This window comes from Phasianus colchicus, chromosome 3 (genome assembly GCF_987193195.1).
Source record: "Phasianus colchicus chromosome 3, bPhaCol1.hap1.1, whole genome shotgun sequence".
In the NCBI taxonomy this organism is placed as follows: domain Eukaryota; kingdom Metazoa; phylum Chordata; class Aves; order Galliformes; family Phasianidae; genus Phasianus; species Phasianus colchicus.
Window position 1 is genome coordinate 71,050,657 of NC_143438.1, and position 20,079 is coordinate 71,070,735.

A 20,079-nucleotide genomic window follows, 5' to 3' on the forward strand; every position below is an offset into this window, starting at 1 on the left:
ATTTGTAAGTCGTAACAGCAAACACATTTTAAGAAAGACAGATCAAAAAGGTATTGGACATATTTACAAATCATCCTCCCACTTCTGAAAAGGCAATTTCTCTCCCACTCCAACACCTACGTGAGCTGTTTATTTGGGTTACACAAATACTTTGTCATTAGTATGAGCCTATATGACAGCGCTGTCAGTTTTTCCAAGACATTAATATGCTTTCCAGGGTTCATAATTATGTCAAGGCAAGAGAGGTTTGAGAGCCAGGCAGGCAGTTACGTCCATGCTTCAATCTGCATCCACTGCTCAGGTGTTTCAGGACATACAGTTAAGCATGCAGAAGGATCTGGCCACAGCCGCATGCATCTACCCAAGAACCCAGCCCGGTCTGCCTCCTGGACTAGATCATGCTGCAAAAAAAATGGATTGCCTGAGGGCATTTTCAAACGATGACATTTGTACTGATGCTCAGAATTGCAATCTTCCCCACAAAAAAAAAAAAAAAAAACATGTTTCTCTGTAACCCTGGCCCGAGCCAAAGCCCTGCTATTTCAAGAGGCATAAGGGGACTGCGGGACTGTACCCAGCACTTGGCAACTGTTCACTTTCAATATGACACAATTGCTTTTGGAAATCTGGGAAACAACTGCCAAACTAGGGTTAGGACTCCCCCAGTAGGGTGCAATAATTATTTTTCTAAAATTGTTATTACCATTTGGAAATTCTGTAGTTGTCACCATGTACATACTCTGGCATTCAAAATTACCTTTCCACTGTGCCTTATCTGAATTCTGTATTTTTCAAGTCTTCAGACTTCTGCATAACACATTACACTTACACAAATGCACACAACATTCCCTAAACTGCCATTATTGTTTGATTTGAGTGTTACAGCCATAAACTCATGTCACTAGCAAAGCTGAAAAATACTTCACTGACCAAGTGGTCCTATTAATTTCACTGAGCTCATTTGAACATTAAGTTTTCTACTGAGTGACGATAGCACAATCTGGTTGAAATATGGGTTTACAGTGGAACAGTAAATTAGCATCATATTCTGGATTCAGAATTACACACAGCAGCCATCTGTAAAGATGTATTCACGTTTTGTTAACCTTCGCTAATTTGGCCACTAGAAATAATTAAGATCAAATATGCTAAATTTTGTAATATGTAACAATTCACTATTTCTGTCTACTGAATAGCATGCTTCTCTTCAAAAGGTTTTTAAATCTCTTACTGTACCACCATAAGTTCTTACTCAAGGGAAAAAAAAAAAAGAAAAAAAAAAAAGAAAAGTACCCATCTGTGGCCCACAGTGGAGACACCACTTTAACTTACTGTTCTTCCTTTGTTACAGCCCCAAGTTCATTTTCTCTACATACCACATTTTCTAAAGTGATGGATGCATTCTGCTATACCCATTCCACAGTAATCTGCCTTTTATAATGCATTTTTGCTTCCCAATTCGTAAACAGTTGTTGTCTCTGGAAAGTACATGCAGAATTGTCTAAAGTCTGAACTTCACTGAAAGTAGAATACCTCAAACAATTTGTAGTCTTACAAGAGTGTTATAAAAAAGGATCAACATGTTGTATTACCATGGAAATTTTGAAAAACATACTTTCCCAAACAAATATTACTTTTTCTCAATGGTATGAAGTAATGAAAACCACATGTGTAAATCTGCGATCCATGCAGTAGTTCAAGCTGCAGCTAATAGAAAATACAGAGAGTGAACTCTGCCATATAAAGGATTCTTGTTACAGAAATATAATGTGAAAACCAGATGCAGACAGAAAACCTTAATCACAGATGGGAATGTAATCACTGGCATACAGAATACTTTTTTGATCAATCTCAACCATATGAGAAATGTATTTATTTTCTAAGGAATGCAATAACTCGAGAGAGACTTCTATTTGAATTCAGTTAACCTCATATTCACAGTGCTTTTATCTTATATATAGAGAGGGGGTGATATAACCTGAGCCAAGTTTTTAAGAAGAGCCATTGGACCTGGCAAGTCATTCTTGTATCAGCTTATCTTTCAAGGAATTAATAGGATGTAAAGACTACAAATATCAGAATCGGCTTCAAAAGAAATCAACCACTATTGCACTTCTTAGTTACTGCCAGAAATCTCTTCATCACCTAAGCACTTCTCTGGTTAATTTTTTCCCTTAATATGTGGTTCCTCAGAACTACAATGCAAAAAGCACATTGTTGTGCTCAAACTCTGCAGATTAGAGCAGAAAAGTAAGAAAGAACCTCCCCAATCTGTTACAAAACCTGAAAGTGTCATCTGCTCAAAATGTTCAGTCTGTTCCAGGCCTCCTCCTAACTACTGAAAGTCCAAATGAATGCCTAACTACTGGAAGTCCTAATGAATGCCTTCCACACATACAGATCTCGGTGTCAGAAAAAAGAACACAAAGCGCTCCAGCTATGTGTTTACATCAAGACTCTTAAACACAGCTTGCATTTTACCAGGCAAGGCAGACCAGGACAGCTCCGACACATTTTCATTGCTAGTGACTTTCCTGCACAACATTCAGAGATGGAAATAGAATCACAGAATGGCCCGGGTTGGAAGGGACCTCAACCATCACAAACCTCCAACCCCAATGCCACACCTCCACCCCCCATTTAATAATAGACCAGGCTGCCCAGGGTCCCATCCAACCTGGCCTTGAACACCTCCAGGGATGGGGCATCCACAACCTCTCTGGGCAGCCTGTTCCAGCACCTCACCGCTCTCATAGTAAAGAACTTCTCCCTGATATCCAACCTAAATCTTCTCTCCTTTACTACAGCAGTAGTAAACTGCTAAAGAAAAATATGGACATTAATATTGAATATCGAGTTCAGGATTCAGGTCACAGATACACTACCAGCAGAGCTCACACCATCACAAGAATTCAGCCTCTTCAAAATACCATGCTCCTACCACAGCCACCTCATCTACCCAGACAAATTTTAACTTGGTGCTCAGACTGGACTCTCACATTAAACTGCAAGATGAAAAAAAAAGAAGAAGAAAAAAAAAAAGCATTTGTTTGGAAACAAAACTGGAGAAAGCCCTCAAAGACGTCAGGTGGCCAGGCTGTCAGCCCCCCAGCTGCCCTTCTGAATGTCCCATTTTAAGTATCAACAGCACGAGAGTCTCCTTAGGACTTGACTTCTCAGCAATGGCCTATCATGGGTGTTCATTGGGCTAATTCCTTTAAATGCATTTTCTCAATGGAATGCCTGCATGCTTGATGGTGTTTGAAATAAACTACTTGCTGCATATGTCTTTTTTCATCCTATATCAATAACTAGTAAACTGGCTGATGAAAAGAGTTTGATCCTACCACTCCAACCGAAGTTTGGGTTGTTTTAAAATTGTCTTGTCTACTCTGCCATTTAACTTTGAATTTCTGAGACTGCAGCATCTATCAATAGTGCAGGATTCAACATTTAACTCTGAGTTAATATGAATTGGACACGCTGGTCTTATTTCTAAACAAGCATGCCTCAATTAATAATAAACTTGGGCCAGATATACATTTAAATTGCATGTTTTTCAGACGGCAGAATCATTGTGTGTGGAGTGCTAAGAATGGAGATTAATCTTCCAGCTGTAAAACAGTTCCATGTGACAAAACAGAGAGACCCTGCAAACTCTTGCTTCATGTCATGTGTGAGTATGTGTGTGCCTGCATCTTTTTCTTCCTCTCATCTAATTTCATCTGTGAGACTGTCCCTAGAGGACAAGAGAAGAGAGAACCAATTATATCCAGAGGTTGGTTTCTCCAAAATGAAGGCATCTGTTCCATGCCAACGACTTCCACATGGAAGGAAAACAGAACTTTGAAGGCATCTGTGTTCATGGTTGACAGTCACAGATCTTAGGGTCTACTGTAATTGCCCAGCTGCAAACATGATTTGGTTGCTGCTGCTGTCAGCTGATCTTGCACAGAAAAGAAGGGAGCTTAAGCCCCTTCTAGTAGCTGGATAAAAATCAGATATTCTTTCATGAACACCGATACCTTCTCCCATCTGATGAGAATATTTTTTGTAGTGAAATGGCTTCGAAAGAACTAAATTGTGAAGCCATTTTTAATGAACCCTTTACCAAATATTTTACTTTAAAATACTATTTTGCTATTACCGTACAAGTTTAGGCATAAAGTGCTCATCATTTGTTCATATTTCAAGCTGGTATTTTGTAAGAGTGATTCAGAAACTACCATGATTCACCAGCCACAGAATCCTGCAGCCCACCCCACTTGGGCAAGTAGTCTTGGTAAAAGCAAGAGTATACCTGAGCAGAAGCTTCTCCATTTCCTCCCAAATGCATGTGGCAGACAAATAACTTTCATGATATTTATTATTCAACTTCCAACGTGAGTGGATGCTTTCCAAAAGACACTTAAAGAAATGTTACTGGTAGCTCAAAACCTGCGTTACAGCATTGGGAGCAACGCCTGCAGCGAAATACTCGGCAATGCTGTACCTGTTTGCTGCTAAAATCAAGTGAATAGTAAAGCAGCAGCTCATCTGAGGCAGCTGGACCCCAGCTGGTCTTCCAAAGCACAGCACTGAATGCCAACATGGAACCAAGAAAACTGACCGTGAAAATGCAATACAGTGCACTAAAAACAGTGGCCTGAGCAGAAAAAGTGTTTTCCTTCCTCATCCTTCACTCACCAGATAAAATTGGATCACAGACTTCATATACCAGTGATCTTTTGTAGTTTTCTTATGTAGCAATTCTATCAACAGGTCGAAAGGAAGAAGACTGTGAATGTTAAGGAAATGTCTTCTCTTTACTGTATTGTTTTGTTTTAATAGGATTATTGGTTGTTTTGCTAGATTTCACCTGCAAACCCTCACATACACAGTACTTGGCCTTTCCAGCCAGCAAGCTACACAACTGAGGAAGGCCAACAGGATTCCTATGCAGTTTCCCTTGCCTGGCACATACCTCCAATTATTACAAATTACAAAGTGCGAGGTAGAGAACACGGAGGGGGACACAGCAAACCTGACACTTCCTGACCACTTCTAAATTGCCTCCAGGAAGGACAAGAGTTGGGAGTAAGGACAATTAATACAGCCACCTGCTTCCTGTGACCTCCTGGGGAGCAGGCATGGCCGCTGACAGCAGGCTCTGGCACTGTCACTGAGGTCCTGCCCATCCTTCTCTTCCCAGAGAATCTCCGAGATAATAAAAACAATAGTGGCCAACAATAGCTTCGTAAGATAAGGAGAAATTTTGGCCTGGACTTAAAAAAAAAAAAAAAAAAAAAAAAAAATTAAAAATAAAAATACATAAAATAAAATTAAAAATAAATAAATGAAGGAGAAGGAAATTATTCAAAACCTCCCAAGCATTTCATGGGAAGACGACAGGACCCATAAATCTCAGAAACTGTCCGGGAAGTGATACATTGACTCACTCTTAAAACTACTGTAGCTGTTATTTACTGTAGCTGTACATGTCTCTGGAAAGTTTTGGAGCAGGCAGCTGGCTTAAACACAGTTTTACAGCTCTTGGGACGCAGAAGTAGAGAAATCTGGCCCATGTACTCAACAGGAACATCTGAGAATATTATTACAGCAGGAATAGATTTTTTTCTCTCCTTTAAATGGAATTCTTCATCAGGTAACTTCATCATTTATAATGCAAAGACAATGACTCACTTTACATTCAGACCTGAGCTAGCCCACTTATCCTTACATCAGATAATGTCATTAGGGCAACATCTGAATCTAACTTCCAAATGAGTGCAGCAGAGTATAGCTAAGATCACAGAGGTGAGATGGGAGCAGTGAAGGTGAAGATCCACAGCCTTGTGTTGAGACACAAGGCAGACCATCTTCAAGGAGAACTGGGTGCGTGAACACCACTGAAGATCTGAATGCCAGTGCTTTCAGGCCAAGGCTCACAAGCTCTGCTGACCCATGGTGTTGCATTAATTTATCACAGCGCACAAGAAATGTGTGTGGCATCCAGAAACTAAGCTTTGCTATTAAAGTTCAGTTTGATGTTTTCCTTGCTCATCCTCAGTACGCTTTAATACAGGTTGCAGCATGCTTTTCCAGCATTAAGTGGTTTGCCAACAAGCTTTAAAAATAATAAATAGCACAGTCATGAAACAGCTTTTGCTTAATGGTTCCTAGAACTCAGTGACTTCACTCACTAAAAACCTTTCTATAACGCTACTCTTAAATACTTTCAGCAGTGTCACCATTAAAATTAAATAAAAAAATTATCCCGGCACTACCATCCATTGATAGCACACCCGCAGGTGCCATTATCCCTAAATTTGTTGGCAGCTTTCTCTGGCACCACTACGCTTTAATGGTCCTGGCAGCAAACCTCACCTGGATGTCACTGAAAGCACTCCTTTGGAGCGCACTTCCCAAATATCCTTTGCAGTACTATCAGTCTGTCTCCTTTGTTGCATTCTAATCATCTCATTTTCTGGCAATAGCCGCATGTTCTCTTGCAGTCCAAGCCCGAGCTGGTCTGTGGCAGTTTTCTCCTTAAACTAACACGTGATTAACTGTCGGGATAAATTCTCAAAGAGGATTTCAGGGTAGTATCTTTGCTACTCAGGGTAAGTGCCTCCAAGTTTTAAAATCCATTGTATTTCATCCTAATAACGCAATGGGGCTAAAACCATGGTGAAGCAAAGCACAAGTACAAACCCCAAGCTAATCTAACGCTCCATAAGAGAGACTATTAAACCTTGGGACCACCAGATGCCACACACATTTACTCAACACGCCACCTGATTTGTCATGGCAGCACAAAGCACCGGAATCCTGATACTGCCAAAATGGAAGCGCACAAAACAAAAAAGCAGAAAATATGTTCTAGAAAATAAACAATATTGGGGAAAAGTGGACAAGTTGGAGAGTTGGATTGCTTCTTTTTGTCTCAAACTATTTAAAATGACACCTAGGCCCCAAGCTAAGTGGCCACCTGTGTGGTCATGTTCAGAAATGCAAAAATGTAGTCCACAGACGTCCAAATAAAATGAATCACAAAAGAAAATGACTACTGGTAATGACTACTACTTATGCAAATTATATATTAACATCCAAAAAGGCAGGCACACGCAAGCCTCCTAGAGCCACAAAAGTAGCTGCAGTTTTGTACAATTTGTAGCGGTCATACAACCACCTCCTCAAATGCACATCAAAATTCCTGTTTTTCACTCCCCAGTTCAACATGGCTTTTCATAAATGATGCATACTTTATTATTCGTTGTTACCTGCCACTGTCTGCAGATTAATTCCACTCCACTAGGTGGAGTCTTATATCTTTCCAGACAGCGACTTAATTTCCAAGAGAATCTGTTATCCTCTCTCAACTGTTGGTGTTACTTTATCATGAGCACCACAGTCGCCCTGCTTTGACTAAGAGAAGTGGCAATGTCTCAAATGCCTGCTTGAAGAAATAACCAAATATGTCATGAAGACTACACGACAACATGCAGCAATATGGGACTGTTTGGGACTACTACTGCTGTGTAGTTCTGGCTAACACAGTTGTGTTTTTGTGATAACAAAATTTAATCAAGAATACAGGGTAAAAAATGAACATCAGTAAGTCGCTCTATATCACGCATGCTCAAGAACTAAAGATAAACAAAGGTATTCTGCTGAACTTCTTTTCAATCCTGTGTGCATTCATAAATATTTTGGATATCTAGGATGTTCTTCCTTTGAGGCATCCCAAAACTTATCACAGAAAATGAAAGCTAGCATGGAAGGATTTCTTTCTATAGCCACATTTCCATTCACAACCACTGGAGCTATATATATATACAGCAACTATTCAGTAGAAAAAGCAAAACAGCATTCAGAATTTTTGGCCAAGAACGAGAACAGAGCACTTCAATGAATGTGCTGGGAAAACTCAGATAAGAATATTTAGATACAGACGCTCTACCTACATACAATCTCAGTATATAGAGACTCCACCCCAATCCCTGCAAAAACAAAACCCTACGACTGAAACGAGAAGCACCTTGGCTTAAATATTCCTCAGGCAGACAGCATCTCCCTTAGCACACGACGGCAGAGCATTTGTTTGGCGATAGTCGCTAGCAGAAAGCTCCGCGTAGGCACTTAGCGCTAACACGGGGCTCCGCCAGGGTCTCACGTCGCCGGGTCAGCCACGGCGGGGCCAGCTCAGCGCGGGTTCTGCTGTTGGCAGATATCACAAGTTATTTAAGGCTACAGACATTTTGCTCCCATCGGCCGTGTTTTTTTTTGTAATATTTACTTCTCGTACATATGTCTATAACTATGTATACGTCCCACAGAAGGTGAGGTTTAACAGGGTTAGCTTTGTTGGGGGAAAGGAGGTTTGGAGGAAAGGAAACAACTTTCATGTTTAGAAGATTTGAATCTAGTGACTGTCATAGGATGTAAACACTCTTCCGGGGAGGGAGGCTTTTTGTTATGTTTCAGGAGTGCACAGAGTTTGGGATAAAATCTGTATAAATAATCATCCCTCTGTCATTCAACATAAATTTATGCACGTGTGCACACACACACAGTTATGTTTGGGAATACAAACTACAAAGTAGGCATGCCACAGACTTCCAGACAACCTCCTGCAAGCGCTGATCTCTCACAAAATCCATTCTATATTTAAATTTCAAGTTTATTGAATTTTAATTATTTTTGATCTGCAGATCACTTTGAGGAAAATCCCCCAAGGTCAATAGCTTACAAATCCAATTGTAAAACCAAACACAAGCACTAGCAAGGCCCCTTCCCATACACACACCTGCCAAGGAACTGAGTTCCTGACTTTTAGATTAGAATTCAACAGCTAAAGCCCATCCTAATATTAAAGCCAGGTAATTCTCTACATTGCACTAAATGTGAAATAAAGAAGTAAATGAAAAGCTCTCATTTCATTCTCCACATTTACTGATGTTACATACATAGGGCTCGATAGATGTAACTGAATTATTACTTCTTCATTAAGATCCTTATCTAAAAAACTAACAAGCAACTCCCCTTTTCGTTACATCAGGAGGATGTTGTTTTGTTTTTAATTAAAAAGTAATAATGTTTTGGTTTTTTTTTTTCCTCCGGAGATGCCTCCGATAGAAAATTTATATTCTACCAATGCTGCTCTTTCCAGGTTCATAAAACTCACTTGGATTAGCAGCTCAAGAGCAGCAAATATGTTTGCGTACAGGTATTCAAACCTAATTTAATCATTTCATTTAACCATAGAAAAAGTCACTCCAAAAACCACACCAAAAGGTTCTTAATGAGCCTAACTATAGATGTGCAGGTCTAATAAGGATGAAATAAGTCAAAGAAAGCTCTGCTATGCTCTGAACTTCCCTTACTTTCTGCAAGGCACTCAAAGGTAGGTGAAGCTGCATGGTTAGGATGGGGAAGCAGCCACTCGTCATTTTAAGATACTATCATAGTTTATTAATGAAATCGTTTTAAATGTACACGTTAAATCCTTTAGCCAATACAATGACATTCAGCTATCCAGTGCCATTTTTACAGTCCAAACAGATATGGTCCTAATTGCATAATGCTATTTTATCTGCTGAAGATAAAAGTGCCGATAAACAAAAATGCACATTAGGCAGGAGATTTTTTCAGAATAGATTTTTTTTTTTTTTTTAAATAACCCACTTGCATTAACAAAAGATTGCAATGGCTTCCAAATTATAGGGTGTTATTTTTAGTGGAAGTAGTTCAATATTCATATTGGAGCAGATGTAGCAGTTTAACAAAACAGCTCTTCAAATCCTGCACAAATTGAAAACAGGAAAACTGATTGCATTTTCTCTTATCACTTTCCTTTTCTGAATTGACACTTTTGGCCTTCTGAAAATTTACACATGGCTTTCATCTCAACAGCACCTGCTGATCAAACAGAAACCTAACATTTTCATGAAAATGGTATAAAGGACCAGTTTTCTTTTTACCATCTTAAAGGGCATCAGCAGTCCACTTGATGGCAACAATTGTTGAGTAGATGGCACGCTCAGAATACATTTTATATTTTCATTACAGTTACTTTTAAAAATGAGTTAAATCACCAGTGGCTCTTTCATATTAGCTTTTTGTCTGCCTTAAATTAATTTCAGTCTCTATCTCTGCCTAACCCTGATGGGTTTCATTCTGCAGTCAGCTAGATTTTAAAGAACATCTGAAAGACTTTGATATAATAAGGCACGTCCTATGTTCTGCAACCATTGGGTCTTCTTTTTATATGTGTTTGTATGTTAACGTATACATTAATATATGCAATTTGTGCATATGTATGCATAACTGTATACTTTTCTTTATATAAATAGAAATGTATATCTATCATTCTTCAGTATTTTCCCTGCATTGAATCTCCCAAGCGCTGTCACGAAAGCGTGCTGAGAAGGCCAAAGTTGAAATATTTACATTAAAGTTGTTCTTTGTTTCCTTCTGCAATCCTCAGAATTGGAGAAGGTCTAGCAGGCGCTTTGGAACTTGAGCATCAAGGCAGGGTTGAGAAGGTGCCATTGGTAAACGCACAAGTAACACAATTGGCAGTCCTTGGGCTCTTCTTGTGAAAGGTGAAGGTATCAAGTCATGTACATAAAATATGAAACTTAAGTACCTTGTTATCCTGTCTGCTGCCGAGTCTGTAAACTCTGAAGAGCTGCAGCAGGTAACAAGTACCATCTTTCCTTGTACGTAATTCTAGGTGTAATTAAAGATACTCCCGAAACCTGCTACGTGTCAGCTCCTTAACTGATGGAGCCCTAACCCCTCTGAAGTGCTCTGCTGCCATCCATTACCATTCTGCTTCAGTGATAAGGTAACCTGAAGGCAGAAATGACATACAGTAATATATGTGCCACTCCAGACAGTTGGTTTGTGAATTTCAGTGTTTCATCATGCTCACTGAGGCAATCGCAAACCCAAAATGTCAATATGTTCAGTCAATGGAAGTAAAATAATGGGGCTCTATTGTCTTACCCTATCGATCTGCTGCTGTCAACGAGAATACATGCCCCCCTGGCTTTAAACAAATTTTAATTAGGCTTTTAGTTACTGCATCATAGCTATATATCTATCTGTGCTAACACTTGACAAAGGAAAATGGCAATATTTCAAACTTCTTGGATATATTTTAAAGGTAATTGCTTAATGTTTCTTTAAGAAATAATTGCTGATGAAGCCATTTGCTAAAACAACGTGCACGCACAGTCTTTGAGTCGCTTTAATCTAGACAAAACTGGAAAACCACCTGCTATCTGCATCCAGAAGGGGGGAACAATCCAGTCGATGGGCCTCAGCGTGGATGAAGGGTCCCTGCACATCACCTTCAGGCAGCGGGAGGGAGGTGGGCAGCGTGGCCTTTATGCGTGCCCAGCACGCACACACACACACACACACACACACACCCCACAGCTTATCTGCAACCCAGCCCCGTGTCCCTGCAAGGCGGGGGCTGCGTGGCCCAGATGGAAAGGGAGGTACAGTAGGCTGTGAGATGGTGGAGAGTGCTCCGGCTCCTTTCCCCCTCTCTTCAGGCTGGCAGCCAGTCCTGCTTCACTCCTACAGCTCTGGGACAAGTGCCTTGCTAGATGCAGCACTAAGCCCATGGGGCCAATACCTGAAGTCACCTCCATCCCCACCAAGACAACAACCCCACGATCTCCATCAGTCTAAGACCCAGACAGACGATGCGTCCTATCAAGAGCACTGAGACACCCAGCCTTGTGTTGGCCAAACAGCCAGCACGAGCCACAGCTTAGCTTTGCTACAGCCAAAAGCCCCAATGCCACACAGCACCTATGCCTGGCTGCGGGTCACCATCATCCACCAGAGATGGAACAATAAACCAGTGCAGGCCCTCCACCCAGCACTTCAGATATCAAGAAAACAAGCGCTCATTTCATATTAACTGGATTCATCAAAACTTATTGGGAGGGGAGAAAGCAAAGCCTGCAAAGCCCGGCCTGCAGCTGAGGGCAGAGCCAGCCAGCAGCATCCCTGCACAAAGACCGCTGGTTGCTCAATTCACTCTGTACTTTTCAAATGTTCCTCCCTAGGAACCAGCATTTATCTGTTATGGGAATGTGTCTCCCTCACACGTCTGTAGAGAAGCAACGCGATGGCTGGGATGAGGACAATGACAGCATGCTGGAGTGAAACAAGCATTGTTCAGCACCAAACCCCTTCCAAAATCACTCGGCCAAGATAGCAGTTTTTCCACAAGAAAAGAAATAAAGGGAATTTGACACATAACACAAAGTGAAAAGCAGAACCTAAGTGGGGGAAGGGCGTGTGTGTGAAAATCATGTCACTGCAATGAATGTCAGATAAAAAGGGGTCTGTCACAAATCCTCCACTAATCCAATAATGCAAAAACCTCTTGCTATCGCCGAGACATAGCACGACGTAATTTTTTTGTATTCTTCATAAACCACTCTACACATTTAGCATTAGAAAGACAGCAATTTGGCAAATTTTCTTATCAGGAATTCAATTTTAGATTAAAGGTAAACCGACTTTTTACACGTCAAATTTACTACGTGCATTCCTCGGCCTGTATTTTTACCCTATCGAAGGGCCACTTTTTGCACAACTTCCTCCAGTTGTCAGCTGTGTGACAACCATATTTAGAGGTAATCAGACAGGTCACATTACAGGAGTTAGTCAACTCATGAGAAACCCTAACCCTCACACTTAATGGTATGCCCTATACATTTCTAAAGAAAAGTGACTTAAATTCAGCCTGGGAGGTACCACAGAGCTTTCTCTATGTGTATGTTCTTTCAAAATATTGTGTACTAATTGTTCTTTTTGTTCTTAAGATGTTAAGGATTTTTTTTTTTCCTTGATATATATATATATATATATATATATATAAAATATGCGATGAGCTAATTTAGGATCCATCAGATTCTCATCTGCCAGAGCCACAATGCACATCTTATATCTGTGCTGGCCATCCCACCAGGCAGTTTTACTACTCCAGTCACAATTCTCTGAAGAAAAGCTAATCCAGGATCCTTTCTAATGTAAACAGTTTGCTGCAAAAACACTCACATTTAAAAATAAAGCAATGTGTGGTAATGAAATAAATACAATCAGACTACAAATGTGTAACAGAAGTGGCGTTCCATAAGCACAGCTGTCTCAAAGTCCAAGCTGCAGGCTAGAAATCTTAATTTCAACTGACTCCCTCTTAATCATGGGTTACCTTCCTATAAAGCGTAAAGTCCATCTGCCCCAGGCAGATAAGTTTTGAAGCATTAAAATAGATAAAAATCTAACATTTTCTTTCTTGCATTGAATATGTGAATTCTAGTGTGTTATAATGTGAGAATTCCAACATATGACCATTATGGCACAATATCTCATAGCTCAGCTTGTCATTACTTCACTTGTAATTCTTATGTTAATTATGTTCATAATTACTATAAACAGATGTGGTAGAAATTCATGTGACCTTTTACTGCAGAAGGCATTTCTCACTCTTTCCACTCTATTTTAGCAATACAATATTAAACCAGAGCAAAGTATTTCTGACGCACTCTACATGCACACGTACATATTTAATGGGAAACCGTGTCTACCCCATATATTTCAGCCAAAGGACCACCTATGTGCCAGCACACTGACATGAAAATGATGGTAACTGAGAAGCCGACCCCGAAACATACCCGTGAAAGACTGTGCCTGAAGTGAACCTTTTTGGCTAAACTGAACTAAATCTACAACCGAAGCCTGGGCCATAAATGGAGCAGCGTGTTTTTATTCAGCACCTTTGTTAATGCAGCAGTATCCTGCTTTACAACCACAGGTACATGACGGCCATACAGCAATTTATTTTACTCACAGCCCAACCATCACCGTCTGTACACAAAACACATTTACAATAAAATCACTATGGATTTCATTAAGAGAAAGCCTACTCGAATTTCATTTCTTTGGACCTAATCTATAATTAGTGTGGACAGACAGGTGCAAACCCTTCTCCTCTACAGATGGCTACTGGAAATGGTGCAAAATAGCTCCTTCTGTTTAAACAACACACAGATAACCTGCTCTGCTCTTATCACTTACAATTACCTCCATTATACTGAACTAATGTTTACTTTAATAAAACGTCCACCGTTCTCTAAACGATATTTGGAAACTTTCATATCAATGGCAGGAAAAAAAAAATGAAGATGGAAGTCAATGTCTCTCAGATGAAATTATTTTGAAGGGAAATAAAAAGTCTTTTGAAGGGCAGGATATTTTGACTTCAATCTTACATCTGCTGATCGTTTTTCTTTATCCACAAAACCACACAGCATACTACTTCCTGATGTATTTATGCTACCATATATTAAGCTAATCAGGTTTATAGTAAACAAGAAGAAAATAACCGCAATTTTAAAGCAGTTCTTTGAAAAGTAACATTTACTGTAGAGAAACAAGACCTTTTACAGTAAAACTTCAGTTTTTAAACCAACTTTCTTTAGATCTTTTATGTGGAAGTAGGTGAAGAAAATGAAATCTGGAAGCCAATATTTTAAGAATTTACTCTCGGTCCTTATGCTAAATTCAGTGTCAGTTTAAAATCTTATAAATATTCTAGGTTGCTATTAAAGGCTGTATGAAAAAGAGCAGGCTGCTACTAACTAAACGGATCCAAGGTTTTTAATTTATTCTGATTTAAAATAATTTCTTTCTGTGGTTTTTCAGCCAGACCATGAGAAATAGCCTCTTCACAACACCAAGTTCACGTTTCATTTCAGTTGATAAGGCTTCTTGATCTCTGCATGACAACTTAAGTTGCTGCAGAACAAAGACCAGGGTCTCCCCCCCAGCCTAACAAATCTGAAGCTCCCGCAACAGCAACATACTAATATCCTTATTCAATTAGCTAAAGATTTAACAGTAATGGACTGTGGCAAGTGGATTTCAAAGATGGAAATGACAATTGCAAGCCCTTTCTCCCATCACCCCCACTGCAAATACTGCAGAAGCCTATTTCACCCCAAGTGCCTGCGATGAGGGGCTCACAGGCTGCACAGTACCTCAATGGAGCGAGCTTCGCATTCAACGCCTGTCGGCTGAAGTTCATTTCAGAGAAGTGAGAAACAGGATTTGACAGGGAAGAACGTCCTGAGCTGACTAGCCACTGGCCAGCACTCCAGGTGGAGCTGTTTTTCTCCCCTTTATTCTACAAACAATACTTCTGGCGCTGAACTCCATGTGCGCGCAGGCATACATAGTGTTAAGTGTATACAGATGAGACGCCGTGTGATGTTTTACTGGTCCATTATTTAGGCAAGAAACGAGTTAACGTTAAGGTGGTCAGAAATGGTAGAAGGCAATGTTTTACTTGAAAAGATTTTGGAAACTATTTAAAAGCTCAAAGCCTTTGAAGGAAAACAACTCGTGCAGCAGTTGCCAGGAAGCAGTGACCTAACGCTGCTGTCTGCATTCCATTACAAACAGAATGGTTCTTGTCTCCTCCGGCCCGCTCCCACCGGCCCCACGACAGCTCGCTGCGTCCCACCACCTCCCTCACACCCAGCCTGGCTTCAGCTCAGCAGCAGCAAGCTTTGGGGTGCTGGGTCTTGGTGGAGACTAGGCTTTCCTTCACACTGTTGCATGATTTGAGTTTTCCGTGATGGAAAGGAAAAGTGATGCAGGAACTGAAGGTAGCAATTCTACCCCCAGGATCAGATCTGGTAAAAGTGACCTTCAGAAAGTTGTCAGTTACCAAACACAGCACTACTTCTTCACTGAAAGCTTTGACAGGGAGTCTGCAGCTCGTCTCACAACTAATGAAGCCTTTGCCAACTTTGTGTTTCCATATACTGAACCGTTAGGAACATGCCATGCTTAGATCTTTTTCCTAGTATTATTTCTATTGATGGGGAGCCCCAGAAACATGCCTCGTGCTAAAACCAGACCATATAAACAAGACGGAAACTTTCCTAGCATTCAGCCAGGCTGAAGGAAGTTCCCTGCTCGTATTGGATTTCCTAAGGAAATCAGCCCAGAATAAACGGCATGAGGTTTTCAGACTTCCCATGGAAAGGTCAAGCATCAGCTTTAACAGCCATCAGAAATCAGTTTCAGTCCTCTCACCACCCAGCTTCACCCAAACTGCTCGGAGAAAAGCAGAGCAGAAGACCTGCACAACAGAACTAACATATAAAAGCATCTCTCCCGTCTTGCTTCAAACTGCACTTAACAAAGTTACTCATTTAAACTTCTCATTGCATCCGTCAGGATGCAGAAACAGAGGAAATGTGAGGCTATGAGGGTATAATTAAATAAATTATAATCACCCTTAGCCCGAACATATTGTGTTTACAAATACAATAATTATGTTTCTAGCTACATGTCAAAAGAAAATATTTTCTGAGTCCTTCAAAAAGCATGCGAGTACTGCTTGAAGGAGAAAATAAGTCAAAACAGATTAGCAGACCAAAAATGGGTAGGGAGAAAAAAAAATAAATCCTGCTTTGGTCAGCAAGTCGGACCACCATCAGGGGATAAATCAATTTGCAGCAGCTGCGGACAGCCATTTAAGTCTGGGGCCTGAACAGATTAATTAGGGGAAGAGATGTTAAAAGTTAAAGGGGTCAGAGTTACATTAAGCATACGTATATTCGCTGGAGCAGCCCCTCGGCTGTTACATACCGAGACTCAGAAGGCATCCTTCAGTTACACGAGGGTATGCCCACAGCCAGGCGTTTGGCACTCGCTGTACACCCACAGCCGTGCACGCGGGCAGCTTTTAGGGGATATACCCCTCTCCCTTCTCCCCATCTCTAACACCCTACGCCCGTCACCGGCGTCCTCGTTTGTCCGCGGAGCCGCGCGGCATCCTACCGCCAGATCAAGCGATCTCCAGCCCTGCTGCACCGGGCAGTACCAAACTTGGGCAGCTCATTAAGGCAGGATCGCTACCTGGGGCTCAGCGGACGCAGCCCACACCGCAGCGATGAACAAGAGGGAGATTCAGCCCGCACCCAGCAGTCTCCAAGATCCGGCTCCTCTCGACTTAGAAGCCCGCAGCCGCTCTTGGACCGACGGCTGAGCCGGAGACCGGGCGGCTATAAGGACGGTGGGGCCGCGTGCCTTCACCCTCCCGCACCCCGGGGAGCGGCCCCAAAGCTCCGCTGCGGGCGATCCCACAGCTGCGCCCATGAGATGCTTTCAGTTTCTCTCTAACGTCTCGGGGAGCAGAGGGTAGTGACAACACTGATTATTTCTGGACACAGAATTGAACAGAATTCACGTGCTGGGGGTCCCTCAACGAGGCCCGCGAGTGCTTTCCTTCCCCGTGTCCGATTTTCGCCCCGTCTCCCAACTTTGGCACTAACAAAAGGACTCGAAGTAGCCCAAAGTGCAACGCTCGTTTGCACAGGCGGGCGTGTGGTGTTCATCCCTCAGCCTCCCGTATCGTGATGCTTCGCTAATGTATGGAACCGATCCCTCCGGCTCAGCTCGGCGAGGTGACACGATCACATCCTACTGCAGTTTGGGAAACGCACTCCCTAACGCTGCCCTCTCATTTCAGGGAGCGAGATATGAAACCTCGGTGCAATGGAAGACGATGTGCGCAGCCTGAAATATTTCTCGCAAAATAGCCTGAAGTGGTGTTGCCTGTGCTACATAATCCGATGATTGTAACGGAACAACAACAAAATCCCACCAGAAATATTTCAGGCACTCCGTTTCACATGCGCTAGGTCTGGGATCTGGCAAGAGGGCAGGAAAAAAAAAAAAAAAGAAAAAAAAGAAAAAAAGGAAGATAAAAACCCAAAACAACAAAACTAGTCCTAAATGGAGACAGAAACCCTAAGCTAGGAGCTTCGGAGGGCTGCTTTCTACACAAATTGGGTGCTTCGGGTCCTGGGCTTTTGAGAGATCCGGGGCCGAGCCGGCGAGCGGGGACAGCGGTGGAGGAGCTGCATGCACCCGGGCACGGCCGCAGCCCCGGGTTAGTTCCAGCCGCGGAGCCCCAGCGGGAAGGAGAGGGGGAAAGAAAGAAGGGCCCGCACCCCCGCGCCGCGGCCCCGCGCCCGTACTCACACTGCAGAGGACCGGAGATTCCCACCATTCGCCACGGGCTGCGAGCTGCAAATAAAAGTTCCCGTCCTGCTCGGGGGAGCGCCGGCAGCCCAGGCTGCTGGAGGGGCGCGGGGGTGGGAGCGGGGAGAGCAGCGCGGCGCGGCTTCCCTTCCCAGTCCAGATGATCCACGTCCACAAAAGTCAAAACGAGCTGAGGAGAAACTCCAGCTGCTCCTTTCCCCCTCCTCCTCTCTCTCTCTCTCTCTTTTTTTTTTTTTTTTTTAAAGGAGGATCAGCTCGAGGGAGCCTCCCGGTTCCAAGGGAAAGGACGAGAAGCAAAAATAAAGTCTCCAAGCCGAGATAGCGAACGCCCAGCTCCTTCTCCTCGCCGCAGCCAGACGTGATGCGGAGCGCAGGGAGCGGCCGCTGTCAGTGGCGGGGGCTGTGCCTGTCCCCGTGCAGCCGACGCATCGCCGGGCCGAGCCGCGCTGCGTTGCGCTGTGCCGCGTCGCTCCGCGCTCCGTTCCGCCGCTCTCCTCTCCGCTCCGCGCCCCGCTCCGCCCGGCTCCCCGCTAGCAGACACCTCGCGAGGCAGGCAGCATACTGCCGGCAGCCGGCCCGGCCCCGCTACCCAGGTGCAGGGGGGGAGGGCTTAAAGCAGTGGGAGGTGATAGAGGTAGGAGACATCTGTGTCGTGAGGGGGTTAGTGGGGGTCAAGTAGATGTTAACAATAGGCGAGCGCGGTCCCTCTCGGGCAGCCCGCCTGCTCTTTCTTTCCCTCGCTCGCTTTTACCGGGTGGACATCTAACTTGCTCTCTAATGATGCCTCCCCTGCTTTAAGAGTCCAGACTGCCCTGCAGTAACCCAAGACAAACACTTTCCCTGGCCATCTGGAGAGCTCCTGGCTGCTCTGCCTGTGTCTCATCACTGTGTGAAGAGACAGCAGTGCTAGAAATCAAGCCACTCTCAGATCTACTCTCTAATCCCCTTCTGTTAGCTGATTTCCAGTCAGACTGTTTGCTTTCGCATTAGATAATAGCCTTAGAGAAAACAATTATCATTTTCTTTTTCCCTTTGTATTTCGTTCTTTATAAAGTACAGTATTGAGGAAGGCCTCCCCCTCTTTTTTTTTCTTTTTTTTTCTTTTTTCTTTTTTTTTTCTTTTTAAGAAATATACGTCTTTCGTGGTTTGCAGAACCCAGATGCAATTTCACACTTTCCTGGAAGGGAATTCTGGATTCTTCCAAAAGCAGAAACACAATTGCGACTGCACTGGAAATTAATTACGATCAGCTACAATTAATAGGAGTGTGCCACCATTTGCTCTGCGCTTCGTTCCCTAATCGTTTCAGAAGGCATCCATACATTTTCCGATTCATCAGTCATTCCCTTCCACGTTTCTCAGAGAATGTCATTGTCAGTGATGCAACCTACAGTGAAGCGGTGCTTCTGCTGTCATGTTGACGCTACACAAAGAAGGCACCTCCATGAAAAAAAAAAAAAAACACATCGACTTCGTAGAGTAAGGAAAAAACTGTGTTTGTGTTTTTATTGTGTTTCAGACTAGTGATTGAAGCATTTAGCTTAGGGCTTTTTTTTTTTTTTTTTTTAATGGCAAATGTTAACTAAAAGCACTGGTGTGTAGCAGAACTTCTCATCAGCCGGCATTGTTTATCACTGTATGCACACTTGCACACGCACAAACGCTAAAGGCCTGCTCTTGCAAACTTGCAAGTGCCTGATTTTAGGCACTGAAATAGATGTACTGAATGTAAAAGAGCTTTACATGTGCTCACAACAAGCGCATACGCGTTCCTGGAAAGGACATTTATGAGCATCATTTATCCGCTACTGTGCCAGGTTTTGAAAATTCGGTTGTTTTTGAAAATACGCTTAAAGTATGCTTTAAGATCTGGTTATATCTCTCTCTCCTACAGATATTTAGGTACACGGGGCTTTAATGAGCAGATTGGCATAGCATAATAAGAGGTCAAGTTTACCTTGAAGTGAATTCAGCTCAACGGAGCA

At 42.5% G+C, this 20,079-nt stretch overlaps 1 protein-coding gene across 4 annotated transcripts in view; it reads right to left on the bottom strand.

Moving 5' to 3' along the window:
• RUNX1T1 (RUNX1 partner transcriptional co-repressor 1) overlaps nucleotides 1–19,116 on the bottom strand; it is a 110,186-nt gene extending 91,070 nt beyond the window's left edge. Inside the window, exon 1 of one of the 4 annotated variants that reach the window (XM_090137800.1) lies at nucleotides 18,073–19,116. In XM_090137800.1, coding sequence (XP_089993926.1) covers nucleotides 18,073–18,100 — 28 coding nt within the window. In that variant the 5' untranslated portion in view covers nucleotides 18,101–19,116. Of the gene's footprint in view, nucleotides 1–15,053; nucleotides 16,655–18,072 lie in introns of those variants that run through there. The other 3 variants (XM_090137796.1, XM_031590987.2, XM_090137798.1) reach the window with 3 other exon arrangements.
• Between the last annotated feature and the right edge of the window lie 963 nt (nucleotides 19,117–20,079).